The sequence below is a fragment of the Schistocerca nitens genome, chromosome 1 (assembly GCF_023898315.1).
Source record: "Schistocerca nitens isolate TAMUIC-IGC-003100 chromosome 1, iqSchNite1.1, whole genome shotgun sequence".
Classification (NCBI taxonomy): Eukaryota; Metazoa; Arthropoda; class Insecta; order Orthoptera; family Acrididae; genus Schistocerca; species Schistocerca nitens.
This window is the reverse complement of record NC_064614.1, coordinates 487,085,481-487,106,519: the sequence shown is the minus strand read 5'-3', so window position 1 is coordinate 487,106,519 and position 21,039 is coordinate 487,085,481. Positions and strand designations below refer to the sequence as shown.

The following is a 21,039-nucleotide window of genomic DNA, read 5'->3' as shown; positions in this document are numbered from 1 at the left end:
CACCGGGAATATTTTCACAGTTATAAATGGCTGTAGAGGCAGCATGGCTCAGTATTTCTGCAGGGGACTTCCAATGACTTGTGGAGTCCATGCCACATCGAGTTGCTGCACTACACAGGGCAAAAGAAGTCGGAAATCATACTATCAGTATTCCATGATTTTTGACACCTCAGTGTAATAACACCAAAATGATCAATTGTTCCCCCACAGGATTGAATGTGCCAGAGGTCAATGGAATCCTGTTATCGTCCACTGCGGTTCAGAGGAGTACAGACTTTGTGACAGACTATTTACAGTATTGGCAGTATCAGTATAGGCTTAACTGTGGAATTGAAGTACTGATGTGTGAATGATAACAGTACTTCTTCATACCTATGAAGTACTATTTTTGCTACTTTTCACCAGCTGTGAAATATAAACAGGTTTGTGAGCAGGGGTGTGATTTGTACCTGTGTAGGTGATGATATAATTTACTGTCCAGTATAACTACTTACCACACAAATAAACATCTGTTAAATATTGAGGATCTGAATTCAGATGATTTTTAACTTATGATGAGCACAATTTTTCATTAGAACAGAATGCTAGCTGTCATTAAAATTTGTCAATTTTTTCTTTCTTTTTCACATTCCCCTGAGCGAAGTTACATGCTCAGTTTTGTACCCCAACGAAACATCAGCTTAATTCCCTATAAGTTTGACAAAATTAGCTGCAGATTGCATATTGTTTGTTGATTGCATAGGTTCACGACAAGCCTGTTTTGGCATGTGTGCCATTTTCAAGTGGTCAAGTTGACATTACCTTCGTTTATAACATTTTATTCTACATCTAGACGGAGTGACATCCATAAAACATCTTGAAACGTAACTTCTTTTATGTATTATGTTGTTAACATAGATCACATATTTACTTCCTATAGAAGAATAATGGTGAAATTAATTTCTTTCCTTTTATTTTTATTTATTTATTTATTTTACAGTCATTAAATTATGGCTCATTCCAATGTCAGTGTAATAGTACTATGAGATTTATCTTATATTATACTTACATCTAGATGGAATGACATCTGTAAATCATCTTACAATGTATCATATTTTATGGGCTATAAGATGACCCTAATTTTTAAGCAGTTTTTTTAATAACATTTTTACCATTTTTATTATTAGATTGAAACCAGATTAAAAAACATTCTTAGCTTATAAAACCGAGCTGACCTCTAAAATCTATGAAAACCATCAGCTGAATTTTCTTCTTCTTCCTCTTCCTCTTCATCATTATCCTCTTCGACTATAAGATGGTCTTCACTGCTATCGAGAGCATTACTTATGCCACACTTCTTGAAAGATGTTATAAAAATGTCTTCTCTCACTCCACACCACGACTGATTTATCCACTGACACACTTGTTTGATTGTAAGTCATTTTAAAGCTCCTTCAACATGAATTCATGTTGGGTTTCATCCATCGTCCATTTGTTCCATTCCTCTCTCATATACACTTTAAATGGTTTATTTATCGAAACATCCAGAGGTTGCAGTTGTGAAGTAAATCCTCTTGGAATAACAGAAAGCTCTGTACTTCCCCGTCTCAATTTCTCTTTAACAGAATTTTGCAAATGGCTGCTAAACTGATATAGCACAAGAAGAGAACTCTTCTTCAATAAACCACCTTTCTTTCCCTCCAACACTCTTGTTAATCCATAATTTCATACCATCACCCATTTCATAGCGTCATCCATCCATCCCTTGTTATGTATGTGAACAACTGTTACTGGTGGTATTTCAGGAGGTTTTGGCATTGCTTTTCCCTTGAAAATGATCATTGGTTAAGTTTAGTATCGTCAGCACAATGTGAACTGACAACAGAGTAGTGCATTTTTTTCATATCCACTTGTTTTTATAGTTAAGTTTTAGCACCTTTCATGACAATAGCTGTTACTCAACACATCAAATGTCAGAGGAGTTTTGTCCATATTTGCTATTTGGCTTAGTTTCACACTGGTTTTCTTTCTATGTTGGATAATAAAGTGATGGGAAGATAATATTTTCTCTTCATACTTTTGTGGCATTTTCTGAGATATTTTGATTTTGGTTTGCATAATAAGTTTATGATGCTTTATAAACTTATAGCACCAGCCAACTTCATCCATAAAGTCTGTTGAGTTCCACAATAGCGCTCTCTCTCTCTCTCTCTCTCTCTTTTTTTTCCCTAAAATGTGTTTTTTTTTACTGTTGGTGGAGGGCTGAAATGCAGGTCAGCTGCTTTGTTCTCATGTTGTCCTGCATATGCTATAACTTTCAATTTATAGCCCACTATCATAAGAATACCTTTTATTTGTTTCAGTTATAAAACTAGCTGTTAACAAAAACATTGTTATGTTATCGATAACACAAATCACTTTCAATTCAAGTTCACCGGCATGGTAGACCGCAATGACACGTCTTAGGCTAGACATTTTTGTGGGGTTGTGATGGCGGGGCAGAAGGGAGACAGTGTTAGCAAGCTTGTGAATCCCCGCTACTCATGTTTGTTGCCTTCGGTGCACTGCTGATGCCAGTTGAATCGTGTTGCCAGGTAGAGATAGGTTTCCTGTGACATCAAATATATGGCCATTTTTAAGACTGGCGGGAATTTTATATTAAACACTGGACATTTTTATATTAATTTAGAGTATAAGATGAACCTGAATTTTGGAGACAACTTTTCAAAGAAAAAAGTGCATTTCATAGTCTGTAAAATGTGGTAAGTTCTTTTATGTACCATGTTCTTGACATAAGACACGTATTTACTTTCTATAGAAATTTCATGTTTTTTTACGCTTGTAAAATGATGGATTATTCCAATGGTGCTTTATGTTCACAAGTAAATTATAGGATATTTTTTTTGTCAGATATATTGCACATTATATCGATGAGCAGTCATGATGTTATCCATTGTTTTCATTTATGGTGTTGCGTTACTATGTTAACAACATAGTACATAAAAAGAAATTATGTTCCAAGATATTGTATGGACGTCACTACATCTAAACATAAATACAGGGAGTGTCAAAAAAATGTATACACACTTTGAAGCGTCATAGAAAATTTATTTCCCATTCTACAATGTTAAATTTCTGGAAATGGAAAGCTTAAAGTCCAATTGGAAAAATAAATGTACTTTGCAAATGTGATTAACGTTCAAACTGGTGGCCTTCAGCATCAATACATTTCTGAGTACGAGTCACCACTGATTCCGAACATCGTACCAAAGTGTCCAATGAGATTTCTGTGCACACCGCCTGAATCTCATTCCAAGTGTGTCCAGGTTACGTGATTTACGTTTGTACACCTCATCTTTTACTGTGCCCCGTAAGAAGAAATCCAGCGGCATGAGGTCTGGAGAGCGTGCAGGAAACTCGATTGGTCCCCTGCGTCCTATCCACTGGCCTGGCACATTGTGATCCAGGTATGCTCGTACGTCCCTATGATAGTGTGGCGGGACGCCATCTTGTTGGAAATAAAACTCATCATTACCGTATAATGCACGAATGGCAGGGAATATGGAGTCAGCAAGCATTGTTAGGTACATTTCTCCAGTAACAGTACCTTCAAAGTGGAAAGGCCCAATGAGTCCCCTTGCAGACAAACCACCTCACACATTTACACCAGGCAAATTCACAGTCTTTTCAACTGTAATGTGAGGATCATCTTCAGCCCAGTACACACAATTGTACCTATTGACAGTTCCATTTAGTTTGAATTGGGCTTCATCCGACCAAAATATGCTACCCATAAATCCAGGTTCACGCCTCACCATCTCCTGAACCCATTCACAAAATTCTAACCTTCGATCTGGATCGTCGTCACTTAGCTATTGCACCAGCCTTGGAATGTACACACGAAACTTGCCTTTCTTCAGAATGCGCACACTACTAGCACTTACATTACTCTCACATGCCACTTGCCTTGATGATTTTTGAGGCAAATGCTGAAACAGTTCCAAGACCGCAGTTGTCAAATCATCACTTGTAGCTGTACGAGGTCGCCCTGATCGACCTTTATGCACATCACACACTGTTCCATGAATTTTGAATTTGTCTTGTAGACGTGTAATTGTTAACCTTGAAGGTGGTTCTGTACCATACTCACTTCTTCACTGTCTTCGAACCACAGCTACATTTTCAAACTTCCAGCACCACTTAATTATCTGCTTTCGCGCTTCAAAGCTCAAACGCACGTCCGCCATGTTGCAGTTCCTTCCTTGCCACTGCTGCCACCTGTTGAAGAAACATAACATTACTTTCTCACAGATATTTAACCTCGTAGAACGGGAAATAAATTGTCTATGACAGTTCAAAGTGTGTATACATTTTTTTGATGCACCCTGTATTATATAAAACAAAATCGCATATTACTATTAAATAGACATAGAATAAAATGATTATAAATATAATGTCAACAGGAGCACTTGAAAATGGTGCATGTGCTGAAACAGCTTGTTATAAACCTATGTAATCATCAAGAAATAAACAATTTGCAGCTAATTTTGTTAAAAGTATAAAGAGGATGTCATACTACAACCTTATGCAAGCTGTGGGCCCAGCAGAGATGATGTTATTAACTTAAATTATCCATGCATTAATTACATCTGAAACAACCTAAACTTCAGTAATGAATTAATCAATTTTAAATGATGACAGGAGAATTAATATATTCAGTACATAATTAAGTGAACACACATGCTTATTTTAACTTTGGCATACCCCTCGAGCTGTTATCGCATATGTCTGGGGTTGGGGTTTTCCTTTGGGGCTATATGAACCCCATTTGTGTACACTACTTTAATTTAACCAATGAAAGTACTACAGACTAGTTTCACTCAGAGGAATGAATGAGTAGCCCAGTCAACTAAAACAGTAAAGGGAGGTTTCATTTGAAAGACCCAATACATCTTTCAACATCTGTAACATCAGTTTCCTTATGTTTTGTAAATTTTAATTTTGACATCAAAATTGTACAAAATTAATAATGTGTTATTTTGAAATTTATTGTTAAAATTCTATATAAAGTCACGCAGCGATGCTGCGAGAGAGTCAGTCAGTCAGTCAGTCAGTCAGTCAGTGTTTTGTTTACGTGTGGTGTGTGCAGTTCAGTTGTCAACTAATGTAAATAAATTTTGTGAAGCTTGAAACTTCAGTGTTCAATCATCAATGAACCTCAGGCAAATGAAATTTAAGTTAAGTGTTAATGATCTGAGGAGAATGTCAAAACAATTTTTTCAGTCAAAAACATGCAGAGTTAATCACAACCATATCAATGGCATTCTACGTACCCTACACACCTTTTACGATCATATTTTGTGGTACTGACGCAATTCGGGGTGGTTCACATGTGAAAACAGGGGGACTTTGGTTTATCTGAAATTTTCGTTATCTGAACCGGCCGCCATCCCGATCATTTAGGATAAACGGGAGTTTACTGTACAACTTTTATGTCGAGAGATTTACAAATAACCAACTAAAAGCCAGACAAAGCATAGCAGAGATACCAGATAAAAACAAGGATAAAATACCAGTACAGACGCAGTTAAAAAGATGACAGATGGCTGTGGCCAGGTGACTACTTCGAATGTGACTTACAGAGCCAATCAGTAACACATTAAAATCTCACACCCAATATCATACAAAATCTTAAAACACTCACCTCATTACAAGTTAAAATAGGGGGCAGGTCCTGTGGGAGACCCATGTCTACCCTCAGGTCATCATATAAAACACACTCAATTAAAATACGTTGTGCCCAAAGCTGTGTTCCACATCTGTTATACACTAGGGTTTTTCACGATGAAAGAGAAAGCCATGTATCGGTGGGCAGTTTTTCACTCCAAGCCCTCTAAGGGCTACTAATTCAGCTCATCATGATCAGCAGGTAAAACCCCCTCACATCCAGCCACTGAGCCTTCCACCATCATATAGTTTTCTGGGAAACATATGTGGTTACAATCTGCAGATAACAGCAAGCAGGTGGTGGAAGGGAGCAAGCCTCCTTGGCAGCCCATCACATCAACAAGTTCATTTCCTTGGATCACCGTGTACGTGCAGAAAATGATTTCTTTCTCCTACCTTTGAAACAGGAGGAGAGTGTTCTGGACTTACTGCACCTTACTATGTTCTGGGTACATCTGATGAGTAGCAAGAAGTGCACTTTGGGAATCAGAGCCAGTGAGGAATTTCTTACTATGATACCATCACACTGCTCTAGTGCCCTCAGGATAGCAAAAAGTTTTGCACAGTAAAATGAAAACCATTCTGGGAGTACTACCTGAGAACAATATTAGTGAACATGATGGAGCAGCTAATGAAAACCCCCTGCTTAGACCCATCTGTGTAAACACCAATAAAATTCATTTGGAAGTTTAAAATCTCATTAAATTTAAGTTTAAAAATACAGTCTGAGGTGGTAACTCTGTAGTAGCCAGTGGGTCCTCTACTCCATCTCTGGCTGTGGACTTTAATGCCCTCCACATGTAATAACTCAAGGATCTCCCTCACTCAAATCCCAAATGGCTTTGTTGCCCACAGGTAGTTGTGGAATAACATTCCTGTGGCAGTTGGGCAATTGACGTGGAAACATCCCTATATGCTTGGCATACCACAAGAAGACATTGAACAGACAGTGAAGGCTCAGCCTCGGCACACAGGCAAGCAACTGGACTCATGAAATAAGTGCCTGTTGACAGTCTTAATATCCTCATGGTGAACCTTATTGTGGATTTTGAGATACGAAGGTCTGGCTGGTATAGAAATCTGACATCCTTATTCAAGCCATGGTCATGCTAAGGTTTTATAAAGTTGGAGCAGACATGCCCTGTCAGCCCCACAAGACCTATGACACACTTAAGGGTGATTAAAGTGTTAAAGCATCTAAGTTTTAATTCTTTAAGTTGTGGCAGCCACATAGCCCCTCATCTAAAACAAGGCCCAGATACTTCATCTTTTCTATAAAAGTGAGAACAGTATCCCCCAGTTTCAAAACAGGTAAATTAAAAAGAGTGTGCAAGCAATTAAAATCAACACAAACAATTTTCTCCAAAGAGAATTTAAAACCTGTGCTGTTTGACAATTTCTCCAACTGCCTGGTCGTCAAATGAAATAACGGAGTGGCTGTTGCAAGGTTTGAGGATGCACAGAAGATGGTGGAGTCATCCACAAACAAGGAATACTATATGCAACTTCTCACCAAGATCGTAATACTGCTCATTGCTTTGGTGAATGCCATTATACTTGGAACACTCCCTTGAGCCCCCCATGAGCCATGGACCTTGCCGTTTGTGGGGAGGCTTGCGTGCCTCAGCGATACAGATGGCCGTACCATAGGTGCAACCACAACGGAGGGGTATCTGTTGAGAGGCCAGACAAACATGTGGTTCCTGAAGAGGGGCAGCAACCTTTTCAGTAGTTGCAGGGGCAACAGTCTGGATGATTGACTTGTAACATTAACCAAAACGGCCTTGCTGTGCTGGTACTGCGAACGGCTGAAAGCAAGGGGAAACTACAGCCGTAATTTTTCCCGAGGACATGCAGCTTTACTGTAGACACTTAAAGTAGTAAAGGAGTTTTGCTATTTAGGGAGTAAAATAACTGATGATGGTCGAAGTAGAGAGGATATAAAATGTAGACTGGCAATGGCAAGGAAATCGTTTCTGAAGAAGAGAAATTTGTTAACATCGAGTATAGATTTAAGTGTCAGGAAGTCGTTTCTGAAAGTATTTGTATGTAGTGTAGCCATGTATGGAAGTGAAACATGGACGATAAATGGTTTGGACAAGAAGAGAATAGAAGCTTTCGAAATGTGGTGCTACAGAAGAATGCTGAAGATAAGGTGGGTAGATCACGTAACTAATGAGAAGGTACTGAATAGGATTGGGGAGAAGAGAAGTTTGTGGCACAACTTGACTAGAAGAAGGGATCGGTTGGTAGGACATGTTTTGAGGCATCAAGGGATCACAAATTTAGCATTGGAGGGCAGCGTGGAGGGTAAAAATCGTAGAGGGAGACCAAGAGATGAATACACTAAGCAGATTCAGAAGGATGTAGGTTGCAGTAGGTACTGGGAGATGAAGAAGCTTGCACATGATAGAGTAGCATGGAGAGCTGCATCAAACCAGTCTCAGGACTGAAGACCACAACAACAACAACTCCCTTGAGGGATGCTGCTCTCCTGCTTAAAATGGTCAGTCTGTATTAGTGTCCTGCTCAGTAATATTAATAAAACCTCAGATTCTCTGCAGATTATGCAGATATCTCTAATGAAGTATCTGAGAAAAGATGTTAAAATATTCGGGATTGTTGAGTCATAACTTCTGCTTCTCGGTGAGTGGTCTCCTTTAATCCAAAAATATTTTTAATTTGTTAGAACTTTCCTACAACATTTGTACAAATATTCAGCCAGATCTTAATAAGTTTTCAAAATTGTGCAGAGATTAGCAACTTACTTTAAATGTCAAGTAAAGCAGTTATTCACTTCATAAAATGCAAAAACATAGTATGCAATGCAGTCTGTCTACAAGGGGATTGCATTCAAAACATTTGTGTGATCCATCCTAGAATATTGTGGTAGTTTTCAATTAATTAAGGAATTCAATATTCATTGTATTTGCACAGCCCTGTAATATAAATTTTAAACTAGTGTTGCAACAGTTGCAGTGCTAATTCACAGTTTTTTGTTCTAACTTGTACACCTGCTTTTGCATGTCTGTTGGAAGTAAAGCCTTTCTGAGCTGGAGAAGATGGAATATTATCCTGTGCGAGTGAAGGGCAGGTTCGATCACTCACATGAGCTGTATTTGGGGCCTCGATCACTTATTGTGGATGGAGATGCAGCAAATCAAGGTAGTCTTATGTCACAAAATACCAAAGGACAGTCTGGAGGATACTGTGTGGTGACACCTTTCATACTGAGTGACAGAAAGTAAGTTTTACATGTATAATAAATGTTTCTCTTACTGAGATTGAAAATAGTATAGAAAAACACAGGGTGAGTGTATTTAAATTGTAGTTGATCTTATAAGAATATTGTGAGGTTTGAAAACTTAAATTTGTTTTAGAAGTAATCCAATAGAGCACTAATGGCTCATTAGTCTCAGAAATCAATACTACAAATTTATATGAAAGAAATATGTTAGGCATTGTATGTAGATGTATGAAGCAAGGTACCTAATACCTCTTGCAGTTGTAATTTTTTTTTACAGATTCATTTATGTGTTGTCATAATATAGCTGGTGTAGCTGATAAAAAAGTAATGGCTTTATTGTACAGCAGAAATGTAAGTGTACTACAACCCTACTTTCACCTTATTAGGCCATTTTGTTTTACAGTTCCACAATTCTAGTGAACCGTGGATGGGTTTCCAGTAAACAGAAAAATCCAGGAGCCAGAGAAGCTGGTCAGATAGAAGGAGAACTGGAGCTTACTGGACTTGTCAGGCTAAGTGAAAAAAGAGCTCCTTTCATGCCTGCCAATAAACCAGATGCATGGTTCTACAGGTAAAGAATGTAGTACTTTATGCACACATTCACTTTTCAGTGAGTCATGTAGTCCGAACCGTTGTTTGTAATTAATTGAAGTGTAAACATACATTTTATTACAATGAAATATCGGTCCTAGAATAACAGTATCTAAGTACAATTTTAATTAAAATGTCAGTGATATTCCCACAGCCCTCTATTGATAATGCTACTGTTTACTCTCCCTCCTTTCCTCTTCCTCTTCCTCTTCCTCCCTCCCTCCACCCCCTTCTCCTCCCTTGCCTCCTACCATTTAAATAAATGCTGATCATAATTGTAATAATGACCAAGTGAGATAGCTTAGTGACTAAGACACTAAACCAGAGCTGAATCCAGCACTTTGGTTGTGGGGGAGTTAGGGGTAGGGGCTGATCCCTTGGAATTTTGTGTCACCTTGCTGTCTCCCAAGCTCTCTTGAGTAACAGGAGTAATGGAGGTGGGTGAAGGTGAGGGGGGGATATTCACTGTGTCAGTAGTATTTCATAAGCTACGTATACTTTCAGGGTTGTGCCAAATGATAAGCTTCTCAGGAAGTTGAGTTTGAGTTCAGAAGACTTGGGCTCATTGAGCTAGGGGCTGATCAGTTCCACCAGACCTGCATTACAGTAAACTTAGGGGGTGGGTCTGTAACCATAACTGAGAACAAGTATATGTCACTTAAACACCATTAATCATTAGGATAGTACATATTGTTATGTATTTTGCAGCTAGCCTACATTAAAGTTCAATAGCTTTTCTTCTGGAGAAGGTCAAGTGGTTACTACTACACATATAAAATATGAATAAAGTTCAGTAAAACTCTTTAATATTGAATTCTTAACTTGGAAGCAATCAATGTTCACATGAATGTCGATATATTTAAATGATACTATCACAGAACACAATAACTGTTTATAACTTTGAACAATACTTTGAACAATTGTGTACTTTGGTACACAATTCTGAATAATAATACTAGCTAACTGCCAGATCTCCAGATCTGAACTAAGATGATGCTGCTATCATAGTCAGCTATCAATGAGTGGACAAGCGACACTGTGCTCTGACATAAGTAGACTTCCAGCAGTGATGGCATACTGAACATCTTGAGGGTGTGTCTTCTCTGACATCTCTCCTTCGTGGTTGTCTGGAAATGACTGACTGTAGCTTGTGGCTCCATTGTAAGGTACCAACATTAGTCTAGGGCCTCACTCTTTGGACACCGCCACACATACCTCCATAAAAATCCTCTTGTCTTCAGTGTGCATTATGCATCAATTGATGGTGGATTTTGAGTCAAAACATTCATTAGCAGACAATTTGTGGGACATGTGATACACCCCAGTTACTATGAGCTGTTAAAAATGATGCAAAAATTATTAGTAAAAATAATATCATCACAGGAAGCTACCAATTTTGCCAAAACAGGGTAATGGGGGGAATATCCTGTTGTTGCAGAACTATACTGTACCCTTAAGTGTTGTGGCAGTGTGGTAATGAGAAGCAACAGTACACAGAAACTAGAGATCTTTAGAAGCATGAAGAGGCTACTGAAGCATGGAGGAGTCCTGTTATCTTCCAGAAAGAGAAGACAATCAAAGAATAAAAGGTGAATAGGTGCATATCATTTGCTGATGCAGAAGAAGACATAAAAGTTTCTTCAACCACCACATTTGTAATATTTCTTGTGTGCAGAGGCCTTCATTGCACACACTGTGATATGGAATGTACATTTATCTACCCCAGGAGCAAATTGTATAGTGCCTCATTGTGTCACCAGAAGACACACAATGCTTTACTTCAGTGCTTGTGTGTGTTTATGGGAGGGGGTGTCATTTTCTGGTGAAGACATCATGCTCAACTCTCCCTCTTCCAGTTACTGCCCCCTGATGCAAGTGGAACATCAACCAGATGGGTGTGCATAAGGCTGTGAACCACACATGTAAATAAACACAAGCTCCATAGTTGAGATGCTGGATGCATGTTCAACCAGTGTGTAACCTAGATTCTATAATTTAGCAAAGTACCGTCTTATACCTCTGTATGGTTACCTTACAGCTGTCTCCTCTTCCACCCCCCTCCTGCCCCCCAACCCCCTCCCCCCCTTCCTTCCTTCAATTGTGAGATTGCCTACAGTATGTCTTGAAATATAATATTCACGAATAACTCCAAAAAGGGGCTTTTGATGACATCTTACCAAATCTTTACTCAGAAATAGAGTTAGTGATAGGCTGTCAAGCAGAAACAGCCAAGAGTGTTGTGTCCATACAAATGTGTTTTAAATGTAACAGTATGTTAATTATATTGTGTGCATGTTTCGATATACTTTCTTATGTTCATACTTTGTGTCTATCACTGCTACGTTCAGCACTTCGTAAGTCTTAATGTGACTGCTCATTGCTCAGGAAGAGTGATCGCCTGTTGCAACTATGAGCTAATATACAGGTAGCACAGGTTTTCAGTTTTTACCAGAGAAATTTGTTTGTGTGAATTTCTCCATTGCTCTTTTGACCTGCATGTACTCTCCATTGCTCTTTTGACTAACATGTACTCCAAATGTAGTACCTCTCAATTTTGAAAAGGTTTTTGGGTCTCATTTTTATGTTTATCACACTTTAAGGACTACAGCCATTGGATACGGCCTAAATCCATTGGATATATTAAAGTTTTTCACCTAGATGACATGCAGAGGGGACTGTACATATCTGTTCCAGTCTGCAAGGCTATTCTGTGGTATCAACTGAACTGTGAATGCACTGTTCACAGCTCAACTAGGTCATCATATCTTAAAATCACCATTGCTGTTGACCATAAGATGAGCTCTACCATCTCCATCTTCATATTAATGATATACCAAAACTGCACAATATCAAACAATGGGAACTCCATGTAGAAATATGAACTATGTAGGAAAATACAATTGGTACTTGTTGTAAAGAAGACGTGTTAAGATGCAGACAGGCACAATTAAGACACTTACATAAAGCTTTTGGCCACAGCCTTCATTAGTAAAAGACACACACACACACCATTCATACACACAAGCAAGCACACCTCATGCACACATGACTGCCAACTCCAGCATCTCAGGTTGGAATGTAACTATCAAGTGGAACACAAGCAGCAATCTTGAGGATGCGGTGAAGGGATAGTAGTATACGGTGTGGAGAGTGAGACAAATACTGTGCGCAGGGACTAGAATGCCAACAGGTGCAGCATCAGGAGATTGCAGGGCAGGAAGGTGGGGAAAAAACAGGAGGTGAGTGAGGCAAGGTTGGTAGATTTGTTGGCAGAGTGCAACAAATAACAGGGTGGGAGATGAGAATGGGGAGAAAGTGATTGGAGGGGGGCAGGGAGGGGGAGGGGGGAGGACTGTTGGGTGGGTGACAGTATGTTACTGTAGTTTGGGGTGGGATAGTTATGGGAGCGGAGAAAGAAAAAAACTCCAATATGTGCAGTTCAGAAAATCACGTGGTGAATGGAAGGATCTGGATGGCTTGGGTAATAAAGCAGCCATTAAAATCTGCAGCCCATAAAAATGTTGGCATAGGAGGGTGTGATGTGGGCACCCATGGCCGTGCTACAGATTTGTGTATGTATCTTCCCTTCAAAGGAGAAGTAGTTGTGGTTTAGGATACAGTTTGTAAGGTAACTTTATCCTAACCCGCAGCTACTTCTCCTTTGAAGGGAAGGCTTATAAACAAATCCACATCACAGCCAGGTGCACCTGCATGGCACCCTCCTACACCAACATTTTTATAGGCCATCTAGAGGAGACCTTCCTACCCTCCCAAAACAGCATCCCCCAGTCTCGTTCTGGTTCACTGATGGTATCATCATGATCTGGACTCAGGGCCAAGACACCCTATCTTCATTTCTTCACAACCTCAACACCTTCTCTCCCATCCGCTTCATGTGGTCATCCTCAGCCCAGTGCACCCTCTCCTAGATATTGACCTCTTCCTCTCTGATGGCTTCATCTGCACCTCTGTCCACATTAAACACACAAACCACCAACAGTACCTGCTTTTTGATAGCTGTCAGCCCTTTCACACCAATAAGTCACTCCCATACTGCCTGGCTAACCGGGGACGGCGTATCTGCAATGACGAAAACTCCCTTCCTCAGAGTGCAGAGGGTTTGACAAAGGCCTACACAGACATGGCCTACCCCCAGAGCTAGTCTGCAAACAGATCTCCATTCCTCCCACCATCTCCAATAACCAGCCACAAAGCAGTGTCCCCTTCATCACCTAGTACCACCCTGAACTGGAACAACTGAACCACATCCTTTGCCAGGGCTTTGATTACCTATCACCATGCCCTAAAATGAGGAATGTCCTACCTGAGATACTTCCCACCCCTCCTAAAGTAGGGTTCTGTTGCCCACCCAATCTCCACAACATTCTAGTTCATCCCTATGCCACTCCAAATCCCAGCCCATTGCCACAAGAATCATATACCCGTGGATGACCCAGGTGCAAAACTTCACTCCTGTAATTATTCCGTCCTCAACCTGTGGTACCATACTGTCCCCACACCCTCCACCCAACAATTTCCACCCGTTGTGTCCTCCCATTTCCTCCCCATTCTCATCTCCCACCCTGTTTATTTGCCCCACTATACCAACAAATCCCCCATCTTTCCCTGCTCCTCCCCTGTTTTGCTCCTCCTTTCCTCCTCACCTCCCTGCCCCACAATCTCCTGATGCTGCACCTGTACACTGCTATCCCTTCCCCTTCCCTGCCGTCTCCAAATTGCTACTTGTATCCCATGTAATAATTATGAATGGTGTGTGCCTCTCTCTTACTGATGAAGGCTGTGGTTGAAAGCTTTATGTAAGTGTCTTTTAATTGTACCTGTCTGCTACTCAATGTGTATTTTTTATGGTAAGAACTATACAGAAGACAACTGCTGTTATCTGGGGACATAATGGGAGTGATCTGGTAATGAATTGTTCTGGTGTCATACATGGCTTAATAAATTACTTCAAAAATAATCTCTTCATCTTAATACTTAGTGAAACACATATAGTAGAATGTAATTTCCACCAACCTCCTGGGGTGCAATAGAACTGGATGACAACTGTCTTTCTTAGTGTTATGTTAAGGCAGGCATGTGTGCGATATTTATGTCAAAACTTTAAATATCAGTTTGTGTAATGAGAAAATGTGATTCTTGTAGCAAGGAGTTGCGATTGGGATTAGCCTAGGGATAGACTAGGATGCTGTGGATGTTGGATGGGCATCAGAAACCCACTTTAGGAGGGGTGGGAAGTATCTCAGGTAGGATGTCCCTCATTGCAGGGCATGATGATAGGTAATCAGAGCCCTGGCAGTTCAGTTGTTCCAGTTCAGGGTGGTACTATGTGATGAAGGGGACACTGCTTTGTGGCTGGTTATTGGAGGTGGTGGGAGGATTGGCAGTGTGGGGGGAAATGGAGATCTTTTTGCAGACTAGCTGTGGGAGTAGTGCGTGTCTGTGAAGCCCTTGGTAAAACCCTCTGCATTCTGAGCAAGGGAGTTTTTGTCACTGCGGATATACCATCCCCGGGTAGCCAGGCAGTATGGGAGTGACTTTTTGGTGTGAAAGGGCTGACAGCTATCAAAAAGCAGGTGCTGTTGGTGGTTGGCAGGTTTAATGTGGACAGAGGTGTAGCTGGACTGGTCATAGAGGAGGAGGTCAACATCTAGGAACGTGGCACACTGGATTGAGGACAACATGAGGTGGATAGGAAATAAGATGCTGAGGTTGTGAAGGAATGAAGATAGGGTGTCTGGTCCTGAGTCCATATCATGATGATACCATCAGTGAACCAGAACAAGACTGGGGGATGCTGTTTCGGGAGGCTAGGAAGGTCTCTTCTAGTTGGCCCATAAGAAGGGTGCTGTTGCAGTCTGCCATGCAGGTGCCCATGGCTGTGGCAAAGATTTGTGTATATATCTTCCCCTCAAAAGAGAAGTAGTTGTGGGTTAAAATAAAGTTTGTAAGGTAAGGTACCCCCAGAGCTAATCAACAAACAGATCTCCATTTTCCTCCACACTCCCAATCCTCCCACCACCTCCAATAACCAGCCTCAAGGGAGGTTTGTTACCTAGTTCCACCCGGGACTGGACCAACTGAACTGCGTCCTTTGCCAGGGCTTTGATTACCTATTACCATGCCCTGAAATGAGATACATCCTACCTGAGGTACTTCCCACCCCTCCTAAAGTGGTGTTCTGTCGCCTATCCAACCTCCACAACACCCTAGTTCATCCCTATTTCACTCCAAATCCCAAGCTCTTGCCACAAGGATCATATACCTGTGGAAGACCCAGGTGCAAAACCTGCCCAACCCACACACTCAGCCCTTCCTGTTCCAGTTCTGTCACAGTCTTATCCTACCCTTCTGGGAGTGGGCCACCTGTGAATACAGCCATGTCATTTAGCATCTCTGCTGCAAGCATTGCACAGGTTTTTATACTGATATTACTACCAACCAGCTGTCCACCAGGATGAACGGCCACCACTAAATTGTGACCAAGGGCAAAAGAGAGCATCATGTGGCACAACATGCAGCTGAACATAAAACACTTGACTTTAGTGGTAGCTTCACTACCCAAGCCATCTGGATCCTTCCCTCCACCAACAGCTTTTCTGAATTTCACAAATGGGAGTTATCCTCACAACAATTTTTTCGCTCCCCTAATTATCCCGGTCTCAACCTATGGTTACATACTGTCGCCACACTCTCCACTCTACAGTTTCTACCTGCTCTGTCCTATCGTTTCCTCCCCATTCTCATCTCCCACCCTGTTTACTTGCCACACTCTGCCAATGAATCTGCATGTCTTTCGTTGCTCATCTCCACTTTTTTCCCTCCTTTTTTTCCACATCTCTGTGCCCCAAATCTCCTGATGTTGCACCTGTGGCATTCTAGTCCCTGCACACTGCACCAGAAAGCATTCATCTCTCTCCCCACCAGTACACTACTATCCCTGCCCCTTCCCTGTCTCCTCAAGATTGGTGCTTGCATTCCTCGTGATAGTTGCATTCTGGTCCACAATGCTGGAGTTGGTGGTCATGTGTACATGAGGTTTGCTTGCTTGTGTCTATGAATGGTGTGTGTGTGTGTGTGTGTGTGTGTGTGTGTGTTACCAGTGAAGGCTGTGGCCAAAGCTTTATGTAAGTGTCTTTTAATTGTACCTGTCTGCGACTTATCGTGTCTTCTCTACGGTAAGTACCTATCTCTTTTTCCGACATTATTGGTATTCCTACCTGCAGTTTCTGTTGTTTGATGTTGTACACTTTTGGAAGATCATTAATACAATTATACAAAATGAACAATAAAGGCCCCAGAACTTTCGTTGATCATGTTAATATTATTAAACAAGGTAGAGTTTCTGACTATTCTTGTCCTCTGCATGCAGCAGATATAAACGTCCAGGATATCCTAGAACATTTTCTCCTGTTACAAAGGTAACAATAGGTGGTATCGTTATTCTGGCTAACAGGATAAACGGGAAATCAGAGAAATGATGCAGCTAAGGAAGCCTCAATGAGAAATTTATGGCTCATGCCATCCCTTGACGTGCTGTCACTTCCCTGTTGAGGTACAAGGTCATGTGCCAGTGGGAGGTAGAGTGGCTAGAATTAAGGAACAAGCAACTTCAATCAGTGAACCCGGAAATCCAACTCTTTCATTCCTCCTCCCATTCGCATTGAATACAGTAACTAATTTTAAAGCATTTCCATATAAGACAGTGTCCTCTATTATGCATGTTTTCCTCATCCAGTGGTAGAACCAACAAATTTATTGTGTACTACTTCTGTTTTATCTGATTCTAAGATGAATGTTGTGTGAGTTTTAAGCTGGCATATTATGTTTGACCTACTACATATCTGGTAAGGCAGAATATTGTAGTGTGCTTCTGCATGGCTGTCAGCTGTGGTTCTCTGTTTGATTATTTTTAACTACTGCAGTATTGCTTTAGATTAACAATAGAATTTACAACAAGATTTGTATGCTTTTGTGGAGATGTGTGAATGAATGTGAATAAGAGCAGTCAATCAGATTTCAGTTCACAATTGTCTTTTTCACAAGTAAATTTTAACCACATTCATCTCAAAATATTTCTGTTACAGTGTTGATCATGTAAATGTTGACCTCTCTAATCACACATAAATGCTGCAATGGTGCTTTTGAACAGGTCATATTCAACTTCCTGCACAAATCTTGTGTTCAGTACCTAATGGCCTTGTTGGCAGCTGACTGTAAACCCTAAACTTACTTACCAATTGTGAGAGTATGTTTTTCATTCCCGCATTATGATATTTGAATTAGTTTGTGCTTTTTCTTCTATGCATTTCTCTTCTTTTCATGCAGCAATTATATTACTTTGTTGCATGACTGTTTGATAGCACATTTGATGGAATATGAAGCACACAGACGTGTCAAGAACAGCATTTATTTTAGAGTAAATCAGGTCACTGTAACACAAGCAGAGCAATCCATATACATAAATAAAATGAGACAGTGATTGTTAAAAGATACATATACCAGCTAAGCTTGATCAATAACAGACTGAAGTTTTTGTTGGAACAAAACAGTTGTAGATTGTCCGCACTGCAGCAAAGAGAAATTTAATCACAGAGCTCCTGGTGGTCTGCGCATCAACTCTTTTGACAGGGTTGACTGCATGTAGCAGCTGACGACTTGTCATTAGTGTGTTGACGTCTGCTGCTACAACAGCCCCCTTGGGTTTTATTTCTGCCATCAGCATGATGAGCCCCCATATATGGAGGAGGCACTGCCTGTTTCACTCCATTTCCAGTCATGGGATCTTTAATATTGCTTCTACTTTTTCCGGAAGTGGTAATGATCGTGCTGGTGAGATCAGATGGCCGCAAAAAGTGACCTCTGGTTGCTAAAAAAGTAGATGGCAGTCTTTAATACATTGCCGTATTTATCTAGATGCCTAAAGATTTCGAGTAAGTGCTGTTGGTTTACCTTTGCTGTTGCTGACAAAATGACGATGTCATCAAGGGACTTGAAACAATACGACAAACCTTGCAGCTTGGAGTCTAAAACTTTGCTGCCAAGTCTGCACAGTAATTTGTAAGCCAAACATCATGAACAGGCTCTTGAAGAGGCCAGATGGTTTAACAATAGCCATCATAGGTATGTCCTCATCAGCGACAGAATATTGTGTAGGCCTCGGCGCAGTGTAGCTCACTAAATATAGCTGCACCACATAATGCGTAATTGTCATCTCTTAATAGGGACATAGGATAACGATCTGACAATGTTCTAGTGGTAAAGCCATAATAATCTTCACATGGGCGCCATGTGCCACACTTTTATGGCACCAAGTGTAGGAGCAACAACCAGGGCTACTGGAGGGGTGTATGATATCTTCCTTTAACATTGCATTGAACTCTGCTATGGCAGTAGCATAATGAACTGGAGAAGGCATCTTAACCTACATGAAATTGATGGAGCTGTGTGGCGTTGTAGTGCACTGTTCTGTGACATTCTTATTCTGGAGCGACTAGGGGTTGCATGATGTCTGGGAACTGCTTCAATACCTTGATGTGTCTGTTGACGGGATTAGTTTGGCGTCATGCACAGTTGCACTGTGTTGAAATGTGGCAGCAGATAGGCCAGTGTTGCTGTCCCCGAGGCATGCTTCGGCGATGTCTGGCAGCAAATGATAATGTGTGAGAAAGTCAGCTCTGATTATGGGTTCTCTCACATCCATTACAGTAAAGTCCTAGTGAAGATACAGCGTAATCCTAAATCCAGTTCTGTGTGTAGACAAGTTATTCACCACAGAGAGGTAGATCATCAGCAGCCAATGTTTATGCTGAACGGTCCATGGAAAAATACACAAATTGGATCCTGTGTTCACTACAAACTTCTCTACCAGTTATAAAGAGATGCAGTGATAGCGACTTACAATCGGGTGCACCTACTTCTGATTGCTGTTGCTGTTTGCATTGTGCAGTGTTATTGTGTGTGTTATTGGTCCGTTTTGGACCAATATATACATTGGTTTTCATAAATCAAGACAGAGGGAGGCAAAAATAATAATAAAAAAAATAATAATAATAAAATAAAACTGGAACCTCAGGAAGTTGTTAGGTAAATACGATGATACGTAACCAAGGTGGAGAACACATTATACAGCATAGTTAAATGTGTAAACACTGTTCTGGCTAAATAATCTGAATGTGTTCGAAATTCTCTCTGTTATAAAATTTGTAGATAGATGTAAAAGCTGAGGTTTGTCCAGGGAAATGTGTTGGGACCCTTGCTGTTCATTTTGTTAATTAATGACCTAGAAGTCAATATTAATGGTAACAAAGGACCTTTTGCAGATGTCTCTACTGAAGTAGGGAAAAACTGCGCAAACTTCAGCCATATCAAGATTTCAGAATGGTGCAAAGAATGGCAACTTGCCTTAAAGTTTCAGAAATGTACAATTTTGTGCTTCACAGCATGGAAAAACATACTATCCTATAACTACAGTATTAGTGAGTCACAATTTTGTACAAATACCTGATGGTAAGTATTTGTGCGTGTATGAAATGGAATGATCACATAAGCTCAGTCACAGGTAAAGTAGGAGGTGACTTTGGTTCACTGATGGGGTATTAGGCAAGTGCAGTTACTTTGCAAGGGAGATAGCTTCCAAAACAATTGTTCAACCCTCCTTAGAATTGTCTAACTCTGTAAGAACCATATGTTCACAAGTTTGAAAAATACTGTTGCTTTAGGGTGATCTTTGGGCTGTATTAGCCAAATGGCAGCTTGCATGTTGAACGAAGTGGTGGCTGAAGTGCCACATTAGAGAATGGAATAGTTTTGAAAATAACAATAGCCTGAATGCTAAAAGAACAAGTAGAAAAATATAAGTGTATGTCAATGATGTTGTGTTCAAAGATGGTAGGTGCATGATTGTGGAAACTAGTGGTCGTATCAAATGGTATAATTGCTAGGCACTAAAACGAGGACCTGTACACTAAGTGAAGTACGAGAAAGAGTACGTTTTTGTATTCATTGTGTGGTAAAGAATAAGTTTCTTTACAGGAAATAGTTTTTGATCTAACTGTGGTGTGTGAAGAGTTGTTGATTGATGCGTTAGAATGCAATGAAGATTTCTTCACAGCTAAAGGCATACAGAGAATCATTCTGTTGTTCTTGTTAGTATCAAAGGGCCATCAAAAACTCGAGTAAACCTTCAGTAATAGTTATCACTTGACTATCCTTAACCAGGCACCTGCAGTAACTTCCAGAAAACAAAACATTAGCGACTGGTTGCAATAAAAAACATTTCCATACCAGACGACTGTAGAAAGTGTGAATCACTGGATCTTGTAGCTCAGAAAAAAGAAGAAGAAGAAGAAGAAGAAGAAAAAAGAAAAAAAAAACACCTTTGCGTGTGTATGTTGTAGGTGAACCAACAAAAAAATATGGCCATAGGATCCTCAGACAGCCATCATATAATTGCCATTTTAATCCCATTAAACTCA

The 21,039-nt window shown here is 40.3% G+C and overlaps 1 protein-coding gene and 1 long non-coding RNA gene across 2 annotated transcripts in view; one reads left to right on the top strand and one right to left on the bottom strand.

Annotated features, from left to right (window-relative positions):
• The window catches only part of LOC126252517 (surfeit locus protein 1), a 64,193-nt gene that overhangs the window by 23,032 nt on the left and 20,122 nt on the right, over positions 1–21,039 (top strand). The window contains exons 4-5 of the mRNA XM_049953416.1: positions 8,750–8,950; positions 9,357–9,524. Of these exons, the coding sequence (XP_049809373.1) occupies positions 8,750–8,950; positions 9,357–9,524 (369 nt within the window). The remainder of the gene's footprint in view (positions 1–8,749; positions 8,951–9,356; positions 9,525–21,039) is intronic.
• Positions 3,067–17,909, bottom strand: LOC126252528 (uncharacterized). The gene is made up of 2 exons (XR_007545846.1): positions 17,800–17,909; positions 3,067–4,257 (listed from the first exon to the last, which is right to left on the bottom strand). It is a non-coding gene; the product is annotated as an uncharacterized LOC126252528 (long non-coding RNA).